The sequence below is a fragment of the Xiphias gladius genome, chromosome 16 (assembly GCF_016859285.1).
Source record: "Xiphias gladius isolate SHS-SW01 ecotype Sanya breed wild chromosome 16, ASM1685928v1, whole genome shotgun sequence".
NCBI lineage: Eukaryota > Metazoa > Chordata > Actinopteri > Istiophoriformes > Xiphiidae > Xiphias > Xiphias gladius.
The window spans coordinates 4,363,213-4,389,747 of NC_053415.1; the positions used below are offsets into that span (position 1 = coordinate 4,363,213).

General features: G+C 38.7%; 1 protein-coding gene across 4 annotated transcripts in view; it reads right to left on the reverse strand.

The window, feature by feature from the left end:
* Window positions 1-26,233, reverse strand: part of glsb (glutaminase b) — a 38,553-nt gene extending 12,320 nt beyond the window's left edge. For 2 of the 4 annotated variants that reach the window (XM_040148540.1, XM_040148542.1), the window contains exons 1-14: window positions 25,834-26,233; window positions 19,531-19,627; window positions 19,160-19,281; window positions 17,878-18,007; window positions 16,589-16,668; window positions 15,647-15,810; window positions 13,960-14,018; window positions 9,946-9,978; window positions 9,335-9,393; window positions 8,427-8,493; window positions 6,670-6,720; window positions 5,214-5,390; window positions 3,535-3,666; window positions 2,467-2,559 (exon numbers count right to left, since the gene is read on the reverse strand). In XM_040148540.1, coding sequence (XP_040004474.1) covers window positions 2,467-2,559; window positions 3,535-3,666; window positions 5,214-5,390; window positions 6,670-6,720; window positions 8,427-8,493; window positions 9,335-9,393; window positions 9,946-9,978; window positions 13,960-14,018; window positions 15,647-15,810; window positions 16,589-16,668; window positions 17,878-18,007; window positions 19,160-19,281; window positions 19,531-19,627; window positions 25,834-26,141 — 1,572 coding nt within the window. In that variant the 5' untranslated portion in view covers window positions 26,142-26,233. Of the gene's footprint in view, window positions 1-1,684; window positions 1,850-2,466; window positions 2,560-3,534; window positions 3,667-5,213; window positions 5,391-6,669; window positions 6,721-8,426; window positions 8,494-9,334; window positions 9,394-9,945; window positions 9,979-11,030; window positions 11,075-13,959; window positions 14,019-15,646; window positions 15,811-16,588; window positions 16,669-17,877; window positions 18,008-19,159; window positions 19,282-19,530; window positions 19,628-25,833 lie in introns of those variants that run through there. The other 2 variants (XM_040148541.1, XM_040148543.1) reach the window with 2 other exon arrangements.
* Window positions 26,234-26,535: the final 302 nt, after the last annotated feature.

Below are 26,535 nucleotides of genomic sequence, written 5' to 3' on the forward strand. Positions count from 1 at the left end.
ACCAACACAAACCACAACTCCCCTCAGTCGATTTAATACTAAGTACACTCGCAAGCCATAGGCAAACATGGCACAACCAGCCACGCACACACTTTTTCCCCCATCCCAACTCAACAGCAGCTCAGAATGCTGCAGCCAGTCCACCGAGTTGGCTGCTCCTGAGAGCGCTGGCAGGTAAAAGGGGACAGTCAAGTCAAGCAATTCTCAACAACAAGCCTCAACAACAGCCTGTGGTTTTAGTCATTTCAACTCTCTCCTGAATGTGTTGGTTGAGCAAACCTTTATTTACTTGTGTTGTATAAACAACCGCATTGTCAGAAAAATCAGCACCAACTGTGGTCCTGCAGAAATACTGACTTAAGATCAAGTTGAAGTCCCGTTTTACTGCAGTTTCTATTTTCAACATGCCATGTCTCTTTAGGTCAGCACAATGCACAATAGCTGTTTCTCAACCTTGACTGTGTTTTTAGGTCCCCAAGTTCTCAAAACTCCAGCACCTTGACAGTTGACAAGTTAATGTCTACTTTGTATTCCATTAATAAAGATGTGGAGAGAGACGCAAATGATGCTATATTTAAAAAAAAATTCAACTGAATGTTTACTACTAAAAATAATTCCAGCATATACAAATTATTGGTAAAAATTGCAAACCTTTTTGCATATCAATGGACTTTAATTTGGAATTCCCACTTATCTTAATGGTCTGCATTTATTCTAATGCAGACATCTGCTGGCAAGGAAAATTTCTTTCAGAAGGTTGAGAAACTTTGCACTATTGTGATAGTGACTCAAATAAAGCTTTCATTTTTGTGTTGATTTTTTTCTTTCAAACTCCAGCACGTACGCTTTGGAAAAAGCAAAAAACCTACATTATTAAAATCCCTTCAGAATTCAGAGCTCATTTTTTATAAATGAAAAACTTAGCTGAAGCCCATGCATTCACAGCTAACTGATATGTTAACAATATTGTCCTTAGACCGAAAACTTTCCATTAGTAATCCAATAACACGTATCGTCATACAGCCATATTGATCATCTACTACAGTACATCAGCATCTGTATTTACGTGCTAGTTACTAGAGTCTTGGGCCTCAGTGTGAGCTACAGTAAGCATTCATTAAAAGAAAATAGTCTAAAGGCTGGCTGCACCGAAGCTCCACACATGCAAACACACTCATACACAGTCTTTTTGTCTTTACTTTTTTTTTTTTTTTTTAAATAGCATTTCAAAATCAACCCTGCATTTTAAATAAGATTCTGTCAAAATGGAAACCCCCCCCCCCCCAAAAAAAAACAAAACCCAAAAAAAAACAAAACCCAAAAAAAAAACAAAACCAAAAAACATTGCAATAAAGGGGGTTGGATGAAACAAGATCACAACCTGTACACTGTACATCAGATCCTACACACACACTAAGGCAACGAGCAGGTGGAGGCTACGAGTTCATTTGGAATTCAGCATAAAATAAACAAGCAGTAACTCATCCCATTTTTCCTTCACAAATACAAACAAAAGAGGCTTCCCAGTCCGTCCACACAGTAACTGCTTCACAAGCAATAAATAATCCTCTACATCATTTATATATAAATATTCAAGGATATTCAAGGGCAAGGAAAGATGTTGGTGTTGCTGCGAGAGGTGGGGAGAGAGATTGGGTGAGGTGGGGGACAAGTGGGTGTCCTTTTTTTTATTTTTTTAGTTTCATTCGCTGACATTGTCCATCCTATAGACTACAGTGGTGGAGCTGTCCTGGTGCGACTCAGTTGGAGACACCTTTTTCCAAAGAGGGGCTTTCAGAGCTAGCTCTTGTTGGAGGCTCTCGTAATCCATGGGTCCAAAGGAGTGTTGCTGTTTCAATTGACACGAATAACAAATTAGTCTCACTCCTTCTGTGGGTTTGTATGTGTAGTGTGTATGTGGTTTGCTCTAACGTGTTTTGAAAAACCAGAGCCAAAACCAGTTTTCATCAGCATGGGCTTCCATGTATTTTTGTCACACTTTTGTCAAGGTTAGCTGATGCACCAAAGAAGTTCAACATAGTGTGAGGTATAAATAATCAGTTTTTGTTATAACAAATTTAGGTAATTTAGCTTATTATATCTATTGCCTAAGCAAATGCAGCAAAGTGAACAATATCCGGCCATTTTAAAGAAAGGGACCCAACTAAAGAGAAACGTTCAGTATGAATATGCCTAAAAACATCTACACAAGAATTCAAAAAGAGGCTGTGCAAACAGAGACTGAGGAGAAAATGGGAAAAGGATTGCCCTGTTTTGCTCTTATGATGTGTTTTTTCACTTCAGGTGTACTGCACAGTGTGTTCAGTTATGGAGCTAAATATGTGTTCAGCAGTAACCTCAGCGTCACCCTCATTCTTGGAGAAGGAGTGCTGATTAGGGTATCTGATGAGAAACGTGGGTGCGTCATTTTTCCCCCTCTCACAACAAGGTGTTGTGCATCCTTACCCGCTGATCCCCTCCTTCTCTGCGAGGATCGTGTTTCTTGGCAAAGTGTCTCAGGTTGTCATAGTTGTGGAAGTTGAAAAGCTCCACGAGATCCTGGAATGAAAAGTTCGATAGATGCATCAGAAAGGCAAGTACTTTAATTTACTCTACATTATTAAAGTTGACATTTCTTTCTAATGATTGAAAACTGAAAAGCCAATGATTTCAGTCGTAAATACATTTTAAAAAGCACATGAGCGTGTTTCTTTTAAAAAAGAAAAAAGTAATCTGATTAAAGGCAGAGGTGGATTCTTGCACCCTGTCATGCAGTGTTTACTGAAAACTATCTGGACTTGCTCTCCAGGTAATCGTTAGTCAAGCATCACTTTCTTGTTAAAACAGATTCAGTCGCTCTAAAAGTATGTCAGCCAGGACAACTCAAGGACACTTTTGCGTAATCTCCAGTCACTGGTAACCGTTTTTCCATGCGGTATTTTTGTTTTTGTAACTGTTTGTGTACAAACGCTCATTTCGTTGAAGCCACATAAACATCAAATGAAAAGTATAAAAATGCAAAAAGTATAACTGAAAAAGTTATTCATATTTACTAAAGTAAATTTATTTACATCAGTAACGCCTGTACCAGTAAAGTAGGCCTTTATTTTGAAGGACTGGTTCAGATACACCCAATATGCTGGTTTTCATTGATAACTATTCACTACTATGAAAGTACATTCAATTTATATTCTCGAAGCCTAACTTCTCACGGGGCTTTTAAGTACTGTACATCTAGACATAGCAGATATTTTTGTAGGATCTTGTTAAACGCTGATATGTGTGCATGTGTGTGAGTGTAGGTGTGTATCTGAGGCACTCTCATGCACTGAGTGAAATGCAATCAGTCCGAGACGACCGTTTGGCATATAGTAATGCATTCTTGATGTAAAACTGCAACATGGATCAAACTAAACATTTCAGCTCTAATAAAACACTGTCATGCTACTGGAATCTTATTTTAGCTCTGGTGTGTTAAAAACAAAACCTGCAGGATACAGTGATCTGCTCTTCGGTTTTCTGGACATTACGCACCGTGCAGAACTGTATTCCCCTGACTGAGTTGCCCAGCTTGTCTAGTGGAGGCGACCAGCACATAATACCCATCACATTGGGAACAACCAGCAGGATCCCCCCTGCTACTCCAGACTTGGCTGGCAGACCGACCTACAACGGGGAAAACGGACGAGTTACATAACAGAAGATCAGCTGTGTGTAGCTGCAGTATCAGCATAGTAACAACACAAGGTTGAAAATGAAAAGTCAGCAAAGACCGAGTCAACACAACTTCAATAATCAGTTAGAGCAATCTGATTCTTACCAGCATTTTTTAGGAATGTCCCCCTGTTTTGCCTGTGACACTATACTGAAGAATCCTTACAAAATGAAGGTAAATGAATTATTTAGATTTTTGTTTCAATGAGCATTCTTTTGTTTGTTGCTCAGTTAAAATAAAGGCAAAAAGGAAATGTTTCTGCACAAAAAGTATTTCAGAAAAGAGTTCACTATTTCTACCACTGCTTTACTTCACATCAATTACGACGTGGACATTTTTTTCCAAAACCCAACTCTTATTAACTCAAACAGAATAGACTAAAATGAGTGAAAACTGTATACTCTCACTTTTTGCTGTCAAATTGAACTGCTCCATATCTGATTTATCATGATAAACTGAAATGCAGAGGATGTGTTCACCCATTGCTCAATCTCTCGGCGCTTCTCCGCCATCAAGACTTTTCCGTTATAAGAAGCCATCTTGTCACTATGAACACCTCAGCTCAGACAGACAATGTGACATGATAGCTACGATATGAGGGGGCCTGGGTGTTCTTTCTCTTGATAAGAGCACATCATGCACCCACAGTACTGTGGAGGCATACAGTATATGCTCGTATCAAGACTTTTATCAGTCCTGGATTATTTCAATATCGGTCAAAGTGTCAGACTTATTGGAGGTACATTTACAAAACAATTCTACTGTTCATTGTAATGTTTATTACGTTTGAGTGGGGTGTACAGCCTAAGCTCAGGTCACTCTAGTTCATAACAGAGGCAAACAATGTTACGTGCAACGGGACAATCCTCAGTAGAAGCTCTGGGTTTGACAGCTGGCCCCATTTGATTTTGGCATGAGATCATTTCAGTTTTATGCCAACTGCAAATACTAACCAACTAGGATGTAGAGGACCAGGACCAGCTATTTGTAAATCTATTGCTAAATTTGTGTATAAAGTCTTTATAATGTTCTCCTGTACTAATAGTGTTTGGGTTAATTTAAAACTAATGAGTTACTAAATTAGACTGTACCTTTAAATTGGAATTAAAGAAATGTCTCTGTCTCTGTTCTTTAACAGTTCTTTAACTACAAAAACATGGAAATCAAAGCAGTAATAAAAGCTGCGTCATTCCACCTGTCATCAAAGAGCCTCACCTACAGGGTGTAACACATGCAGAAGTTCATGATATCCCGCAATGTATTTTCTGATTCACATGAAGTTACTGTGCATGTTGACAAGTGGGAAAATACAAAGGTTAATACATAAAAAGCCATCTCAGGCCTATTAGTGTCCTGTCTTGTGAGTGTAATGGCAAGTGACTCTCCAGGAACAAAAATATTTTGTTGTTCACTTGACGGCTTTGAGTCTTTCCCACTAAAAAATCTGTCCCTACTAGACTAGTTCTTGCCATCTTGTGAAAAAGTGTCTTCTACTTACATGGAAGGCAAACTGTCCTGAGAAGTCGTACATGCCACAGGAGTGCATCAGACTCAGGGTGTTCCTCACTGCCTCGGGGCTCAGCACGCGCTCGCCGCTGATTGGGCAGATACCACCGTTAGCTAGTGTGGCTGCCATGACACTGGCGCTCTCACAGGTCACCTCAATGGAACATAGCTAGGGGTTCACACAAAGGACAATTTGTATCATTTCTCTATCACAATTTTCAGCACAGCATGTTACATGTCACAGCAAATGGAATCATGGTGGTGGGGGAACGAGAAAGCAGAAATGAGAAAGTCAAGTTTGACATAAGCAAGGTGAAAATGACGGCACAGGGGTGGTAGAGGTGACAAAAAGCGACAAATTAAATAAAACTGCAGCTTCCATACAGAGCACAAGGGCTCACTGAATGGTCTGATGAAAATTATGTGAATTATGGATTTCAGAGTCACCAGATCTAAATACATCTGAATGTCTACATTATGAGATTCTAACAACCTTCATCAAAACACCAAATGGGGGAATATTAAGTAAAAGGGTGTTCACTACCTCTGTCATTTGTTAAAATGTACATAAGATGTACAATATATTTTGAAGCAAAAAAATACACACACACACACACACACACACACACACATACATACATATATATACATATATATATATACATACATACACACACATACATACACACACATACATACACACACACACACATACACACATACATATATATATATATATATATATATATATATATATATATATATATATATATGTATGTATGTATGTATGTATGTATGTATGTATGTGTTGGTATATATAATTTAACATACTGCTGTATCAATTGCAAGACCTTTTTTTAGTGATTACAGTTGCCCAGAGTGGGATGGGTGGGCACATTCATGCTGTCATTCTCCTAATTGTGTTTTCTTGCTAATGTTTTTTTTTTTTTCCTTTATTATCTTTGCTTCTCTCACACTGGTTATTTGTATGCTCACTTTAAAAGGAAGACAAAAAAAGAGAATGCCAATGTCTGACCAAGATCTAAAGTTGCAGAAGAATGGTGTTCATCCGTCCTGTGGAGTTTCAGAGACTTGGAGAAACTATGACAAGAGGCATTTTAGCTCTTCTGGCCGCTCATGGTGGAACAGCACCTTACTAACACATGTTGGGTTTTCCTTTCATTTGGCACCCATATATGGCAAAGAAGCCATTTGTACCATATCATGGAATTAAAGATGTCAGAAAAACAGAGGGAGAAAAGAAAGGGACATGTGGCTAATATTGGTAGAGAAGCAGAAATCTCCATCACATAGGGATAAATTCAGAAATTGGAAGATGAGCAGCGACAAAGCAGGAAAGTGATATTCTACCATTAAAAATAATGAGTTGAAAACTGAAAGAAAGAAAAAAAAAAAAAAAGAAAAAAAAAAATAGCTGCTACACTCACTTGAAAGTAGAAGTCCAATACAGATGTCATGTCTGTCCCCTCTGGGAAACACTGCAGAGATACAAAACAGTTTAAAACACAGAGCACATAGATGAACAAATGAACATTCATCAACTACATTCCCATGTTACATCTCTAGATAAGGAAGAGATAACTATATTTTTTATTGTTAAGAAACCTCTGCTTTGGTGAAAAATAAGTACGCCTATTAAAAGTTTATTGGAATCCAGCTTATTCCATTACAGGTAAATGTAAACTAAAGAGAAATTATATTGAGTTGAGGAGCACAAAAATGCATATTTTTCTTTTAAAATTCAATCTCCCCAATTATATAGGTGAATATTTCTAATTTATGTGGTGAATAAAATTACTGATGGGGCCTTTGGAAATAACTTACTTCTCCTAACAACTTTAAAACAGAACTAAACAACTAACTGCCATGTAAAAAGTTCAACAGTAGTAAATTTATGTTTTCCAACATGAAGACTCATGTTAAAATTTAATTTAAAAAAATAACAAATAAAGATTATGCACACCACACAGAAACGTAATTTAAAAAATACATCAAAGCTGATTAAAATTTTAGAAAAATTACCAAAGGTACAGCCCACATTAAGCAATACCTTAAATACCTTCAACATTTTGCTTTTGGTCCAAATATAGCTTCAGTTTAGGTGTAATTTTGCACCTAATGCTTTATCTCTTGTAGCACCACCTGACAGACATTGTATGTTTACTCCATCAATTATGGATGAGGCTTTTAGCAAATGTGGAATCAGCTTATTGTATGATCATTATAATGACAACAATTTTGGTTCTTTTGAACAGCTGGGGCATAAAAGTCATATTCCTTGAGCACATTTTTATAGGTATCTACAGCTCAGGAGCTTCACTGCCTGTGTCCTTCCCCATCCGTTTTGGACCCCATCCTTAAATGTAAACCAGATACAAAACAGACCATAGGTATCATCTATGAGCTGCCAAACACATACATTTTGACAAAATCATTTAAAATAAATGGGAGGAAGGTATAAATGGACAAATTTCAGAGGAGCTTTGGCAAAACACATGCAGCAGCTCAGTTCAGTTCAAAATTGTACTTTAGTCTAAAGTGGTTTGTGTAAGATTAGAACAGATCTTGAGCCCACATTTGACTGATGCAAACAGTAACCAGCTACCCTCCAACATATGTTTTGGACATGTCCAAAATGCCATCATTTTTGGAAATCAATTTTTAATACATTATCAAAAATATGTAAAACATCACTTGAACCATCTCCATTCATTACACTTTTTGGTGTAGTCCCAAAGCAATGTTCACTTGAATGGGTCTCAGGCCAATGTGATAGTCCTCTTTACTCTCCTACCTAGGAGAATGTTTCTATGTAAGTGGAGGGAGCCACTGCCACCAGTATTTGGACACTGGGTTAAGGGAGCCATGCACTACATTCAGTTAGAAAAAACTAGGTTCTCTTACAAGGGAGAAACTGAGAAATTTTATGCTGCCTGGCAACCATTCTTAACCTTCTTAGAGAATATAGAAGCAGATAAACTGGACCTGTAACTTAACCTCCATTTTTATTTATTTACCTATTTATATTTTTGTTTATTTTTCTTCTGTTATCTTGTTTTAGCCATTGCTATATTTTGTTTTGCTCTCTGGCTTTTTAGGGCTTTCTTTTAGGGTGGAGAAACACATGGAGAGAAAGCAAAGTCAACAAAGTCAGCAATGAAGTATGACTCATCCAAGGTCAAACCTTTTTTTCTTTAAGGTAGTAGCCGATGGCAAAGTTCCTGTCTCCTGACTCACGCTCCGACTGGAATCTGTCACAAAGAGCAGAGCACTCCCATTACATAGTGGAAGGAAACATTTGCACTGTGAGTGTGTGTGTGTTTTTGCACTTGAGTGAAGGAATTCCATCACCCCACCCCTCATGTGTACAGCCCGAGCTCTTGTGCCATCATGTGATGAAACCGCAACATGAGCCCCAGCATTTGGTCTTTTTCCAGAGACATTGTTAGCATGCGGCGTCATCATAAATCATGCAAATTACGGCTCAGAGAAAAAAACTCCTGCTGTATGGGTACTTAGGTCATACACAGTTTGCTAATACCAGTTGAACTGAGAAAGTTTACCACTTAAAATACTTTCCTAACCTTTCACAACTCTTCATTTATCATTTTCATTTTAATTACTAGAAAACTACTTTAACTACTTTGACATCATGTAATTCCAGCTGGAGTAACTGACAACACTTGTGTGAGTGTGCATGGCCTTTAATTTCACATTTGGACAGCTTACAAGTGTTGGCAGTGGGAACACATCAGCTTGGACTGGATTCATTCATGACAAGCCATGTGAGAGATGTGTTGACCAGTCACTGTTGTCTATGCTGTTTTCGTCCTGCAGCAGTCACAGATTGAGGTTTCTGATTTAGTTTTTAATCCAGCACTGTAGCAAGTTTGTTTTTTTTGAGTGCATTAATTAAAAGCTAATTAAAATACCTGCTGTGAAATGACTGATGGGGTGTGGGCAGATGTACAACATCTTTCAAAGTTTCAACCCACTCAGAGCAGTGCAGAACGTTTCTGCTCTTCTCTGTGTGGTCCTCTGGTGAGTGAAAAAAACTTCTGAAAACTGAAGTCATGATTTAGAGGGACTTACGTGGCGTTGCTGAAACCCACATACTCATTTCCTGCCATCTTTTTGAGAAAGCTCATGACCTGGAGGGAAAGAGGTGGGAGAGTTAAGAATGACAACATGATTAACAGGAGTTCATGGTATGAGATTGTGCATTGCACTGTGGGAAAATAGTGTCCATCAACAGCACATTCCAAAACTAAGTGTTTACTCTGCACGTTGACTGTGTTGAGCAGTGGCGTGCGGAGACTTTTAGAGATAGGCAAGCAGAGCCGAAGAACCAACTATACCCCACCCCACCCCACCTTGCTTCCATTCGGTATCATTCTAATTGATTTCTATTTTTAGCTTTAGATTGTCAAGCACTTCTTATCTTGCTTGTCCTGACGGCACGCCACTGGTTTTGCGTATACTTTGTTTTGGCAATTTTCCAGTGTGAACATACTCTAAACCTGCTTAGAATTTGTGTATAATTTGGGACTGGGGCCCAACTAATTAACTTAAACCCGAAAGGGAACAGTGTAAAGAGAAAAAAGGACTATAGTCAGTAAAAGAATATATTTATATTCATCACTAGTTTACTCTGAGTACATTTGAATTCAATGTTTGACCCACGTCTGACTTCTTATACTTACATAGTCAAATTTTTCTGCATTGCTTGCACCTTGCTGAGGGCAGAACAAAAGAACATGCAGTTAGCTCTTTATGTTGCAGAGGACAAACACAGCATCATAAAGGTAATGCTAAAATGATAATACTACTGCTGACAAATTAAAACTACAGAATTAGAAGATGTGAATAGATTTTATCACAAATAAAATCACATGAGCTTTGCCAAACATCATACAAGTACAAAATAGTAATAAGATTGGCTTGCAAATAGGTTACAGAGAGGGAAGTCTTTTGGAGTTAAAGGGAGATTTAGTAGACATGTGCATTACCAGTTTAGCCAATTAAAGAAAAACATGTCTCTGCATTACATCTCACTATGCCATCTCACCGATATATCGGTTTCTGTATTATTTCATATTTAAAGAGGGGAAACTAAAATACACAATTTTCCAAAAAAAAAAAAAAAAGAAATCTGTAACAGCCCTAAATGTGTATGTTTCTATATAAAGTATGACTGCACAAAAATGTGGGCATATTCAGGCTGGTTTGTATTACGGGTTACCATAATATAATGCAGGTGTGCGTGTGTATGTGTTTGAGGATGTGTATCTACTGTAAGTCAACACGAGTCATTTGTGCAAAGAGCCTGTCAGCCAAAACAATGGGGAGGGAGGGAAAAGAGGGAAGAATAGTCTTCCTTTGAGAATAAAATTCATAGCTTGTAGCTCAGTGTACATTTATCAAGTCAGCTAGATGCTAGATGATGCTGCCTATTCCCACAAAGAAAACACAGCAAAAGAAAAATGGATACACATGCACATTTAAAGTGCTATATCATTTGACAAGAATTCAAAATACTGAGTTGTTTATGTTTTGGATGGTTTTAACTTTACATCTAAACAGGCTAATGCTTCATGTGTGACTGACGAACATTGCAAGTTCTACACTTTACTGTGCAGAAGAAAAAATAAGTGACACTGATGGAGGTGTTAAAGAGTCACTAAATGGGGTTTCTAGAGAGCTGATTGGAGGAGAAAGAGAGAAGAGGGAGGATCAGGGGATTGGGAGAGTGCGAGGAGATAGATATGGAAAAGGAAGAAAAAATTACCAACGTCATTTGACCTGCAGCAGCAGTCATTATTTCCCACAGTTCCTAAGTCTGGAAAATATGCAACAACATACAAAAACAGCAACAACATGTAGCCTTCAAGCACCATGTAACAACAATTTGGGGCAACCGTCCCATAGTTTTCCCACCGAGATCAAATCTAACTGGGCAACCTGACCAATAGCTAGACATTTGCGTTTCAGTTAAGACAAACAAAAACAACACATTGACACACTGATGACAATGGTGGGCGGATGTTGACACAGACACACATTATCGTCTCAACAAATGTAAGGTGATCATCTCTGGTCTTTGTGTGATTTATGCAGCTTAGTAGATAGTTTCAATAGGTTAGCTGTGTGATGGAAGAATAACCTGTAAATACAATTCTCCAGACACTGCAATTTGTATGGTCTGTTTCATAAATCAATAAGATAACTGTTGGGCAACCCGTTTTACTTGACCACTGCAAGCATAGGAGTACAGCTATTATAAGACTGGAGGACCTCACTATATTATCGGGTATTTGAGAATAGAACGATAACACTTCCTGAAAAATATGATTTAAAAAGTACAGTGGATGTTCTTCTGCTTCATCTTAGCCCAGTTTTGATCTGCTCACACCACTGCCGGCAATGTTTAAGGAATAGTTCAACATTTTAGTAAAAATGCTTACACACTTTCCTTCTGAGGGAGAATTAGGCAGATCAATCAAAACTGTTTGAGTGTCTGAATGCCTGCAAAGATCAGAATGGCTTCTTGACACGATGCATTTAGCTTCTTCCTGTTAGGCCCTGAGTGGAATGCAATTGATATAATTTTCGTAAAAAACTAAATGCTAAAACTAAAAATGTCTTTACACAGTTAATGGTCCTTCAATGGATTATTTATTAACCTTGGTTTTGCTTAAAAATTAAATTTTGTGGAACTGACTTCAGAAACATGCCATTGTAAAATGGCTTTCTGTTACAACTGTGTTGTCATCTTTGTTTTAAATGCACAACAAAAGCACAATTTATACATCTGGGCCCTTAATGGGATTTAGAGAGTACAACCACTTGCTCCACTGTTTAAATTGACCATAATTGGAATCGGCTTTCTGCACTGCGGTGACTAGACTCTAGTCCAGGTGATGGCATATAGATTTGCTGTCATGGTACAACAATAGCACAATCTTTGATCGCATAATGCAACAATTTGCAGATAAGTGCAAATGTGTCTGAATGATTTCCCTGTCAACAGAAACTATCTGGTCAAGAATATCAGGGAAAGTAAACTTACGTAAGTTAAATAGGCTTGTGTTTGCAAGGTGATAATGCACAAGAAGCACAGGTGAAAAAAATAAATTTTGAAAAAGAAAATGGGATTTCAACAACATGAGGACACTGAAAACACAGGTCCCAGACCCTGAGACTTGTAACAGAGCTAATCTGTTGCCTACTCCTTTTAAGTACAAGAGATCAAAATCAAGATCACACAGGCCCCGTGCTTCAGCATGCTTCTTAATACATACAGAGGGGATGGATTTTAGAACCTTCAACAGTTTAATGACTCTGAAGATTTTCCCTCCCTAGATTGCTTACTCCCAAGTCAAATAAAAACTAATAATCACACCTTCAAGCTTTGTTAACACATTGTTAATTACAAGATCAATGAGAATGCAACAGGGAAGCTTATCATTAGTCATACAGTTCAGTTCAAAGTCTAAGTGCTTGGGACAAAAGCTGGTCATAACAAAGGTCATCTCCAGAAAAAGTCAAATACCAGTCCTTGAATGGGACAATTTTGTAGCAATTAACATAAAACGTGTCAAATTCAAAATTTAATAAGTAAGTAAATAAGTAGGAAGAAGCTAATTTTAAGATATTGAAAACCAAAATTTGCAATACAGTCTTGCAGCCGTGAGAAACAGAGCTGGCGAACAGTAAAGGCATTTATAGACAGCTCTTTTGTGAGTGTGAGTGCTAATCATTCACTGCTGATGCTAGAGAGGAGTAGAGTATTAAAATTTTGACCTGAGACTGATCATCAACAACTGCGAAGAGCTTACAAATCTAACACTGCCAATGTGAAAACTATGCCGGCATATCAAAGCTGGCATTTAGGGCCAGGTTTAATGTTTCCTTTGTTTTGAGTGAAGCTGTGCAGCTGCAGCTTGTTTGATTTAATGGATGATTGGCAATTAATTTTAGTGACTAGGGAGGCCAACTCTACTGTCATTCTGCTTTCACACTGACTTACCTAAAAGAAACTCAAATAGGGTGATACCAAACTCTGGTGACAAGATAGAGTGGATGTGTCAGGTGAAGTATTAGTTGACTCCCTATCTATTTTAATGACCAGGCTGTTTCTAGTCTGTGTGCAGCTGCATTTGAATAGCTCTCTGTCCAGGTTATTTTCAGCGTGGACAATAACGGTGTGTGTGCTGGGGCAGCTAAGTACTCTTCAGGAAGGATTAGCAAAAATCTTAATCACCACAACAAGACACGTGGCAGTGGACTAAGGCAGTGACCTAGAAATAATTCAAGTGGAGTCAAGAGTCATAAATATCTAGACACATTCAGAAGTCTGTAGTCTACTGAATCAGTAACAATACCACAAAATAATAACTACAAAGATTTCTGACAATGATTTAGACAGGGTGTTAAATCTGAAAAAAAAAAAAAAAAAAATCAACATTATTGTGAGTCTTCTTGAGTGGGTTTCATTGTGTTCAAACAAAAGTAGGTTAATTAGTCTTATCTTCTACCAATATTTATGTTAACCTTCATTTTATCTACTCGATAACACAGCTCAGTGATACCCACCGTACAAGGAATTTTTCTAGCTAAGGATTCAGTGGAAATGACACACACACACACACACACACACACACACACACTGGACATTAAAAACAAACATGAAGGAAAAAAAGTGCTATTGCTTTTACCTTTATCAGTGAAGTACAAACAATAGCGCCAGCATTCACCATGGGGTTATGGGGCTTATCTGCAAAACAACAAGGACTCAGTTAACACTCTGTAGAGGATCAAAGTGTAAATGTTTAGTCATGTTTCTTGAAGCATGAGAGCTCTGTCTATAGACAGATCAAACAATAATAATCGCATACATGTAGAGCACACACTGACTCAAGATATTGCATAAAATAAATGCATAATGATATCTGTATCTCTTGTATGTTGTATGAAGTAAACTGAGCTTTGTACCTACATCCAGTACTAACACTCAAAACAGTGGCTATATTACAAATCTTGCTCAGAAAAATGCATTTCAACAAAAAGAAAAACTACTTTGGTTTTTCTAGCCATGCAGGAATATCATGTTTCAAATGTGTCTTGAGGTGTGGGGGTGGTTCGTTATCTGGGTTCACTGAAGGGAACTGGGTCAAAAGTTTTTAATGTGAAAATTAGGATATAGCAAAGTCTTGTGATCCTGTTAATCATTTGTCAGCTGTTGACTTTATGTGACTTCTGACATATCCCCGTACTGGAAGAGTTACACCAAGACATAGCAGCTGCTTTCTATTTCCATAACTAACCCTGAGAGGAGCTTACTTCCTCTTCCTGTTCGCAACACTGGGCAGATGTGATGATGAGAGAGGAAGCCTTCCTTCCTCTCATTTCTGAAGGAGTTCAAGTACAGCCCTTACATCACCTATACCTCCTCACTGGTATGTGATCGCCAGGGCAGCCACAGGGCTATGCAACGCAAAAGCAGAGCTCCCACACAGGATGTGATGACAAGATGGCTGCAGTTTAACTACCAATCTGGGGATTGTGGCATTTCCTCTGACAAACCAACCACAACTTTGACTCTGATAATTGTGAGATTTTTCTTCATATCAAAAAGTCCCATAAATATATGAATATGTTATCCAATTTCTTATACAGCATAATTCATGTGCTTGGTAGTCACTCACATGGGCAGTTTTAACCCAACCATGCTGTTAGGGGGGAAAAAAAAGGGAAAAAAAAAGGGAAAAAAAAAAAAAAAAAAAAAAGTTTCCAAAAATTCTTCTAATGCCAGCATCTGACTCATTCACTTGGCAGCCCAGTCGCAGTTCTCCCCCTTTCTCTCCCTGATGCTAAAGCTAGACCGTCGATGAGCAATGATGAGTAACTATCTGGGTTGCTAGTGACAGACTGCCCCACCTAGTGTCATTTGGGACGTGGGGGAATGATGTAGCGAGAAAGCTGCAGTCTACATATATGGGAAAATGCAGAAAAATTTCGGGGGGAAAAACTGTAGAAGCAGCATGCAAATCATTCTTCTATGATTCAGACTTAAAAAAGAAACTTGTTTACAAAAAAGATCCCAACAAAAATAGCACCGAAACATTAAATCAGAAGGAGATATTGTAGGTTGTCACTAGAAGTCAATCCCACCCATGTCTGTTTAAATACTAACAATGTTATTCTGCAAAAATCGGAAACACTTACTTCCTAAACACTACCAAAGCCCTATGTTGACACCACATTGGACACACTCCATTATCAAAGTTACATCATCAGGTCTCCACTGCAACACTTGGAGGAGGAAAAATAGTTTGTATGAGCTGATAAATTCTTCATAAGGAAGAAGTAAAGAAGAAAGAGAAAACTCTTTCAGAGTCTCACCATCATCATTCAGGAAGAGCTTATTAAAGCGCAGGCCACTGGGCTCCTTTCCAATGAAACTGTGCACGTACTCTGTGCCATGGTCATGGACAGCAACGGCATACTTTAGAGGCTTGACACAAGACTGCAGACAGAAAGGGACCTTGGTATCTCCTACTGTGTGTCTACAAAAGACAAAAGATAACAAGTTATCTAAGCGGGCAAAGCAGCTGTGATGCCAGTGATTATAAACAAAACATTCAGAATGATGACGTAGAACAGAGCACAAAATGGAGGACGCAAGAAAAAAATAAACACTTATTAAGAAGATTGTCATTGCTAATCCAAAGAAGAATGAAAGAGTACTCAGGGAAAACCATGAACTTCAGTGACAGTGTTACATCCTGATAACAGAACTACACGATCTGTTCAGTACCAATGTTATCTTTATGACTTCCTCTGTTACATGAACATAACACACTTACACACCTATGGAATTTTACAGCTACCTATCAGAGAACAGGCGGATCCAAACAGCGGTTGACATCATTACACTTCACTTGGGATAAGTGCCTCCTTGTACTAGTTTTGTCTTTACTGGGAAATACAGGGTTATTTACTAAGGAAACCGAACACCTGTACATTACATGTATATATATATATCTTGTCCTGCAATCAATTAAACTATAAAGTTGAATCAGCACATATATTGGACATCGTAAGCTTTACAAAGGAAGTGTTAATTACGCTGAATATAGACGCCATTTGGTAATTATTTAACAGAAACCCAGCAAGACTCTGATTTCACAGAGGAATACTCATAGCAAGGAGATGCCTTTTTACTGCTACAAGGAGAAGCATCAAACAAACATTAAAAGTAAATGCAAAAATTAAAAAAAATAAATAAATCTAAAAAAATCATGGTATCTCTTCAATATTTGGCCCCACTCATGAATGTCTCACCTCTGTCCGTCAACTGTGCAGAGAGAGACGGCCCACAGGTCAGGACTGAATTTGGCAAGCTGAGGAATGTAATCTGCAACCTGAAAGAGAGGTGAGATAGTTGAAAGAGTGTCGACGCAGCAGTGGTTCACCTTACACCTCTGAGGCTCATTTTTCAGTAGAAAGCTAATGCATTACAATACACAATAACAAGACTGACAGAAATCAAATCTTCATCTGAGGATCAGAAAGGAAAAAACCCACCCTTATATACCATATCAAAAGGAGCCAATTCAGGACAAAGTGTCCTTTTTTTCAATACAAAGTTGAGTTGTTTGCTGACCAGAGGAGTCCAATGATATTATTCATTTTCTTCTGACATAAAACAACCAAATCAGTGGTGAAGATGTCGTTCATTTGCACTCATACTGCAAACTCTGTTTTCTAAACCAGTCGGCTTAGTGTGGATGTATGCTCAGTGTATTTATTTGCTAATACAGCCTTTAAATGGCAGACATTTTGACCTATCAAAGCAGAGAAAGCACAGGAGTAAATACAAGCATTTACAATGGCTCCATTCTACAAAGTGTCCCAGTAAGCTGTGTCAGTGAATGCACAGTACCAGGGCCCTGGAACTGACTCACCTAAATTGACTGCAGCCATCATTAATGTTATAAATCCCATCTGTGCTTGTCCTGATTTCACAAGTCAAAATGTCTGCTGAGAAAAGGGTCTATTGTATTGGGACTACAAACTCTTTGCTTGGCCTCAGGAGGGTGTAAACTGCCATGTACCGCCTCCAGTGCACATGGAGTTGCTAGATGCTTTTCAGATGAGAGCAGGAGTTTCACTGTGGGAGGTTCATATAATCTGGGAGTCATTGCCATTAGATTTCTTTTTTCATGATTTTGCTGCTCTCTCTTTTTAAGTGTCTAAACATTTTTGTAGCTAGCACCTAAAATGACATAACTCACACAACAGAGAGCTGCTGCAAAAGAGAATCCTGCACCAATATGAGAAAGTGGCACCCAGCTCACTGCTACTGGGAACATTAATATGATACTTTTAACATGTTCTAGGGTGGATTTTTCCTTCAGGATTGGAGCTTTTCAATCAGATCAGAGTGCTGCTGGTTTCCATTCTGGATAAGTAATCAAAGACTGATCTACACCTTTGATAATAGCTGAATGCAGAAAGAAACCAGAATGTCAGACTGATGGTAATGAATCTGTATGGGTTAAATGATAATTATGATGCACTGGGAGGAAAAAAAAAAAAAAAAAAAAAGAATGATGGATCTAAGGACACACCTGTCCTCCAGAGAGATTTTTGGCATTCTCATACAGCTCATCAATATGGGAGGTGAAGGACTGGAAGTCTGGGATGACGAACTTCTTTCGGAAGGCCTGAGTGAGCAGGACAATGTTGCTCTGGACACACCTGATGAACAAACCACAAATAGCATGCTAAAGTATTGTGACTGCATGCAGTTACAGGAAAAGTTTGTCAACCAAGATTGCAACTCTTAAGTCTGACAAACTTCTGTGAATGTTAATAGAGATGGCTGATGAAGAAGCTTCATCATAACATACTGATCATCTGCTTTTTCTATCCACATAGTGTGATCCAGCATGAATCTATATAGTGATGAATGATAATTTTCACGCCACTACCTACAGGAAACTATAGACACAGTGTCTGTGACATCATCAAAGGGTTTCAGGGACGTGTCAATGATCGGATTTTAGTTTACGAGAGAAAAAAAGTTTTAATTTTAGCAAAGAAATCAAAATTTGAACAGATATCACTGTCAGTCACAGAAACAACCCCCAAAACAAACTTCTCTCTAAGCCTTAATCTGCTACTCATCGAACAATATTCTTTCAAAAGTAGTACCAAAACAGAAGAACTGGAGATAAATACTTAGAGCTTAACTTCCTGCAGTCAAAAATCTATTGACTTCTACTTGTGTTTTGAAGAAAGGAAGGATGGGGGGGATTTCCCATTTACTACAGTCCAGAGCTTTCTTTGAGTAAGTATCAGTAGCAGCTTCTAGCATGATCCCAGTATGAAATACACTAATGTTTTCAATCTGTCTAGCCTGCCCTTTAAATTTTTACTTTAGACGTAGAAGGGTAATTATTTTTGATGTTGTCTTATGAAAAAGAGGAATACTACAATCCCATTACAGTATTCGAAACTTCAGATTTTACTAGTTTAAACCTAATTCATAAGCAAGCCACCAATAATACTTATGTCACCATAGGTGGCATCCGGTGCATTTTAAACATTAAAGAATCTCATTTATAGTTTCTGGCACTGAAAATGCACAAGTCACACATAAACGGTTTTGCTGCCCAAATGCTGTTTGATGGATATTTTTTTTTTTTTTTGCATTCATGCAATATACAAATTTATACATTTAAGTATGTTTGAATTTGCTCATAAAAAAATATAGTCATCAAACTGCATTATACATTTTAAGATGAAGTGAGCACATTTACTTGGGAAATGTGATAAAGAGTGACACCATGGTAGGTGTATATGATGGCGATAGAACACCCAAACAAGACGAGAAACGATACGACTTACCTCTTGAATAGGTGCCTGTCCAGCGTTACGCCATCTGATGTGTTCTTTAGAGTTTCTTTGAGGGTTTCCATGCACTCCTTCAGCCGCGGATCTCCAGTGCGAAGCCCTGTGGCCTTAAGTGCCTAAAATAGAAAATAAGAATAAGAATAAATATAACTGTATATCAATACAAATAAACTGAAAGAATTTTTAGGAAGAACTCTGAATAGAAACTATGTATGGGTAACAATTAAAAACAAAAAGAAACCTAATGTAATTTCTTGTTTCTGTAGTTCAGTGGTATGTAAACATTAAGATGGGTGTTAATAGACTTTATTAATGCTCTGAAATTAGCATAAACCACCGAGCTGAACTGAATCTGAAGGACTTACTGTGAGAAATTTATGAGCAGGAATCTTCTCTTGACCTTCTGCAACTGTGTAGAAGAGCAAATCCTCCAGACTGGGGAGAATGCCTGCATTTCTTCTTCTAGGTTTGAGAAGTGGTAGAAAGACACATGTATAAGACACAGCACTTTCAGTGAGAAATGAACTGTATATAGACTACTATTCTTTTATTATTTAAAGTCTTTATTTATTTTTCTTGAGAGATGATTCTGAACTACACGGGAATAGCAACAAATCGGAGAAGCAGGAAACAATACACAGTTGTTATTTAAACTAAAGTAATTATAATGCCACAGCAACGGAGACATGGTTGATATGCAGCAGCATTGTCCTTTAGCACGAGCCACAATTGAGCCTATTCCCACCTGTCTTGCCAGTGTAATCACAGAGCCTATCTGTAGCTGCTGATACAGTCTTTTCACATTAGTGAGGGATTTCAGTGACACATACTGGAATTATGCAATCCAAGTGTAAGCATTAGTGTTTGTACAACAAAATGATCAAAGCCTTCAATTTACATATACAGACTGTATTACTTTATGTTTCCTGTTGTCCCTGATGGGTAGAGTTATGTTTTATCATTAAAAATCAGGAGATAATGATGGAGCTGAAGCTGAACTGGTACAAAAATGGTATAAAGTAGCCATTGTTGAGGCCCTGATCCGTATCAGAGTGATGCAATATTGATTTTAGTAAATATCAACTTCTAAACTAATTTATATCTTCCTCTGTGATATAATTTCACAAAGTGCAATCTAAAACAGGCCCACATTAAAACTGTCAACAGGATACAGTAAATATGATGGCTAAGGAGCTCTGCATTAAGACAGTTCAGCCTGTGTCACAGCTTTCCTTTGCTGCTTTACAATAATATTTTTTTACAGTTTTCTGTTCTGTTTTGCACAATGTCCATGAGGGCAGGAGAGTCAGTTGCTGCTCATCTCCAGCATGAACAAAACAGAATGTCACAGAAATGGAGGAATAACCACCTTTCCTTTAACTCAAAGTGTCGTTATGCCCACACCATTAGTGTGGGCATAATTAACAAACCGTTGAATTCTATTCATGTATTCATTTAAAAGCAGTTCTAACAGCTTTTGCACCAACAAGGCCATGGGCTGAAATACAAAGGTTAGGAATAGGATCAACCATTACATAGACAACACCAATAAATTTCAAAAATCATTTCAATACAGACAATGGTTGATACCATATACCACCATCAGTGACTGATGTTGGTGCATGATCCCTGGTCATGTATCTCTAATATTTTGATTATGTACACACAATACCTCCCTACTACATGTCAACTCACATGTTTGACGGGAGTGTCTGGAACGGTGTTAGACCAGGCCTAAATTCCAGGAATTCTCTTGTCTTTACCCTACCCACCCCTCTGTGGCTCTTGGATTAATAAAGCCAACATCACGGCCTGTTCACACTCTGGCCATGACACAGCAGTACGATCTGCAGTGCAGCATACTAAGCTTGGTACAGAAAAGTATTCAAATTTTGGTTATCGACGCAAGTTGGATTTTGACACACTCTTGAAAAAAGATCTCCTTAAAGGAACATGCAGCAGTTGTTGCAAAACTGCTGCTTTGTGAAAAATAAAGCATGTTATGAGTTAACGTCATGTTGCACTAGTGAATATAATAAAGCCAGTAAAATGATCTCAACAGTGCCACCATCCTGCCTGTCCAACCAATCCTTTTCTTTCTATAACTAGCAGTAACCCTTTGGTTCACACTTCAGATTAATCCCATGCTAATAGTAATGTCCCACCCCAACATCCTGTTTCTAAAGATCATGCATTGCATAAATAAGTAATAATGCTATTCAATGCAACCTTTAATGTTAAATAAAATTTCCATGAAAAGCTAAACTTGTCATCACACATACCCTATCAAACTGAAGCCTAACATGGCACAGAATTAATGCTTCTGATCTTACTCGCAGAGATGGGAGATGTGCCGCACAGTGGCCACATCAGCATTCAGTCTGCACCTCCTCACTGCATTCATCTCCTCTTTTTTTGGCACATCTTCTGTTCCCCACAGAGTAAACACTCCACATACAACCAAGGTAACGGTGCCTGACATGAGCAAACAAACCAAGATCGACTAAAATGTTGTATGTCAGGCATGCCTAATTCAAAGGGACTGTTATTGACCGGGCATCTGTCACTAAATCAGCACTTCCATAAGGTGCACCACAGAGTCACAAGGCAACCAGCAAACTAGTGTGCAGGTGTGCATATGTATGATGTGTAAAGATTGATACGCCTTGCATCATGACATATTTATGAGTATGTTGAATTAAGGGTAGATGAATTGGTGGGAAAATTAAAAAAAAAAAAGCAGCCATCATAACTGAGACAAAATCTCATCAATCGACCTGCGCAACCACACAGAAAATGTGTTTGCAGTTGCAAGTGGGACTGAGAAATTATTAATGTTTGTGAAAAGCTCATTAAGCAACACACTCTCTTTAGCCCGGGAAGTCTGTTTGTTTTTCTGGAGTGTGCACTTTCTGCACTGAAATATACAAGGCCACATGGTAGCACTTAGTGCAGCCATTGCAGAAAATATGAGGCAAAATAGGAAGTATTTGGGCAATTAAAGGAGCTGAACACCAAATATTTCCTTTTAAACCTTACTTAAATTACTAAATTGTTAACCATGGCAGAAAAAGGGGGCAGCATTGTCAAGCTTTAATAGCTACTATTAATTAGTTTCTTTCCACCATTGTTTTAGGACTACCTGGCATCCTACTATTCCTGCATCTTGCAGACATGCAGCATTAATTTCTACGGACAAGCAGGTACAGAGTTATTAAGTATTACCAGCACTACATGGCTGCGTTTATATCTGTAGTAAAGTTCCTTTCTGGGCCAAAAAACATTGAGCCACTGTTGCCTTATAGTTCTAGTCCTTTTATGGAACTCATTTAACTCCACTAACTAATTTGCTGGACAGTTTCAGTGACTTGTGCTGCATGGTCAGCGTTACACAGATCCTCAGTGGAAAAAAAAAAAGTTTGTTCTGAGACTAACACCAATTCATTCTGCAACTGAACTTCACGGGGCAGATGGAGGAATTAACATGTGCCACATATCCATATTACATAATCCTGTGGTTGGTCTGTTTGATATTCTTAGTTGTCACCAGCCAAAATGAACTGAACTAAATGAGCAAATGCACCAAAGTGTGTTTAAACTGCACAAACAGATCAGGTTTGACTACTGCCTAAAACAAATTGTTTCTCTGCATTTATACATTTAAAATTTCTTCCTCTTGACAGGCAGATGGCTCAGTCCATTCGCCTCTGGGTGACTGCTCATTGGTATAAGCAGAACACTTTGAGAGTTTCCTGGATACAAGGTAAAGACTAGGTTTGTTTTTAAAAAAAATCCCTTTTTGCTCTAGGAGTTACCATGAATAACAGTATACACCACAGGTGCATACTATAAGATTACCCTATATTAAAAAACGTGTAAGGGAGGCTGCATGGAGTCAAGTTCTAAGAAGTAGTCTGCAAAAAGCTGGCTTTAATTTTCAATTCTCCGGCCTGAGAGTATGGGTATATCTTTAGCAAGGTCAAACCAGTGACTTAACACCAGGCTTAATTTCAGTAAGCAGTGTGTTAGAGCTTAACACCAAGTGTGTCTTTCACTTTCTGTTTCTTTCATGTGCATCACACCAGTCATTTGTCTGTTTTTTAATATCTTAATCCTACCCACCTCCACCAATTAAAGCTGTAACTGTTTTCATAAATTGCTCAGGGCTGTGAGCCAAGGAAACTCTTACTGTACGTCTTACCGTATGTCTATGAGGCCTTAAGCTAACTGTAAATCAAGCACTGTATTTTCCTGTCAGTTATATCAGGCAACAGCTCCAATGATTTAGCCTTTCCTCCTTAATTCACTACTAGCTTAAAGCTCCATCTAAAGCTTGATAACTAAACCGTGCAGTGTCAAAAAATGTTAACATTTTATTCGATTTCAAAAAAAGAAAGAAGAATCTGAACACAGATTTCACTATTCTGCTGTGCTTATTTCAGAAACTGGATCTCAATGCAAAGCAAAGATGATTGTGTTGCAATGACCCAGGGGCTCTGTGACGCATCATCAGCTACAGGGCAGGATCAAACAGAAGCAGCATTCCAACCCGTAGCCATTTTCTACTGCAAGAACTTAACCTGTAACATGGAGCCTCCCGTAATGTGAACTTTTAAGAACTTTGTGATGCAGCTTTGATGCTGGGATCTTCTTTGTGTTTCCATTGTATTTTAGTGGAATCCAGCTATCTCTGTATGGCCTCCTTTAACCAAATAATAATGACGGACTGGACTTGTTACTTTGTCCAACAAGTGTTCAGCATTGCAAGCAACCCCTGAAAGTACCTGGAACTTGCATTTGATATCACCTCCCGAGAAATATGGAAATTTAGTTCCAGGAATTCGCCCCCAAAGCAAGGGGAGAACACTGGCAAAAGCGGAACCTGTGACAAAAACTGCTTGGTATGTCACGTTATGTTAAGTTCCTTCAGTGGAAAAGAGTTATTAAGGGCTGGAAAGCTACTGACCCAGAGAGAACTCAGCTTATGTGAAAGCAGGCTCAGGAGTACAGCATTTACATTGATAGAGCAAATCCAAGTCCCCAGTCCATATCTTAGGGATCACACCGCCCTGTCCTTCTGTATCCTCCTTTCTAGGTCAGAAAACATCCCAATAGTTTTGGCAGCACTGAGATCATAGACAATCCCTTCAAAGGGAAACACATGGACTGCAGTCACAGTACAGACAGCCAGCTGGTTGCAAGGAATAATGCTTGAAATGTGATTCGGCCAATATGGATCATTTAAATCCAACCATGTTGAATGAGATCAGAATTTTCCAAAACCAGCAGTAATTTCATGCATGTCAAGAAAATATTGAAACAATGGGGAAATTCGAAAATGCCAACAGAACTGGACCTAAAGTTCTGCTATAAATAAAGAACTTTGCCAACCTACTGTACAATGAGAGAATTCATGCTGATTTAGACTTCACTCATTTATCAGGACAGCTGACTTCAAAATCAGTATTGCAGATTGCACTACAGATTGCACCGCACTCAGCTGTACTCAACTGCAAATGCCATCACAACTTAATTGAAAAACTTCATATACACTTGACTTACATAGCAAGGCATCTTAGGTTTCATTCCCAAAGCACCATACAGGAGTGGTAGTACTTCTTATGACATTATAAAAACAAATATGTCAGGAAATGATAAGAATTGCAAAGAAGCACAAATGGTTTGAATGCAATTTAACAGGAAAACCACGTGAAAACTACTGTGGATTAATTTAAGGAATGTAAACATTCCTATTTTATTCTTATATTTTATATTAATTACTGTCTCATGAACCAGCTCCAGCCAGACACAAGCTAAGACGGGATATTTGTGTTTTCCCAATTTCTATCAGGCTACTGTTCTGCTGTAGGGGAGAGGGAAAAGATACTGTCGGTAGTCTGGATTAGCCGTCCAGCTGCGACCTTCAGCCACTTCACTGAAAGTGATAGGAGCCATTCAGTTACCTCTGACTTACCGCCAGTTGGTTATCATTCTTATGATCACAATTATTCGTATAATAACCAACAAAGTGAGTGGAATCAAATATCCTCAGAGATGTGATTCCACTCTGTCACAGTTTTGAAGTCATACCTTTTAATGTTTTTGACCTGCTAGCTTCTTACACCCGAACGTGGATGTTATACCCTCCACCTCATCCCTGACCCGACAACAGGCCCTTTGCCGTTTAACTTTCGAAAGTGCGCACCTTGCTGCGTTTTCTCTCCACAGGAACAGATAGCTAACCTAACCTTACGTAAAGCCAACTAAGAGCCTAATTAACTATGGGTTAAGTTGCCGGCGGTATTTGTAGGAGTCGTATTTATAGTTTCTTGGCACAAAGCCATCGGTAGCTGTACCCGGTATGAACAGGTCCCACATGGTTTGATAGCTGCTGCTTTTAGGCCATTACAGTTAGCTAGCAACATTTTATATATTACATATACGTTTGCTGAGTTAGGTTATTTTGTCTACAAGCAACATTTGTGTGTCTTGTTAGAAGACGATTTTAAGTTACTTAACTAGCTATATTATTGTACAATAGCTTTTGAGGCGGTTAGCGAAAAACATTACATCCGCTTGCTCTAATATGCGTCATGACTCGCCATAAACGCCAAGCGTACCATCATGTCATGGAGTCAGACGGTTTATATAAAGCACTTGACACATACTTGTCGCTGGCTGCTTCACTGACGCCTCCATCCTTCTTCACCTGTTCGTCAAGCTCCACGGCACCCTCCGTTTTCGCGCAGTACGAGCGGAACGGGGTGGCGAAGGGCGCGGTGCGGAGAGCCGGGCGGTGCGCAGCGGCATGGGGGACCTTCAGTTGAGTGGATACAGCTCTGGCATCAACGGAGGCGGTGCCGAAGCGGCAGTGGCGGGTCGGTAACCAGGTCTTCTGTCTACAGCCAGGCAAGGGACGCTTGAGGGTGGCTTCAAACAACTCCTTCAGCACTGTCGAAAACCTAAAATGTAACATCTCAATCCTGTCAGGCAATTTGGGAGAAAGTCGTGGTTCCAAATACGTCCTGTAGCAAATGTACTGCGATTAAGAAGCAGCTACTACCACGTTGACTGTCTGGGAGGCGATGACTCACAGACATCAGCGTCCGATAAATAGAGGCACATATTCACGCCCCTGCCGCTCCTATTGGTGAAAATGAGGTGAGGTCGGTGTTCAAAGGTAATTTATGAGGCTCTCAAGTTAGCCATTGGAGCGTCTTCGTGTCTATCAGTTCCTGTTATGTTTTTTTTTTTCTTTACAGTGGGACGATTGAGCCGGTTAGGTTAGCGCAGACTTTTCTAGCCACCATTGATAAACGTGTATGGCGTATTTATAACGGTTCTATTACGAAACGTTTCAGTAAAGAAAT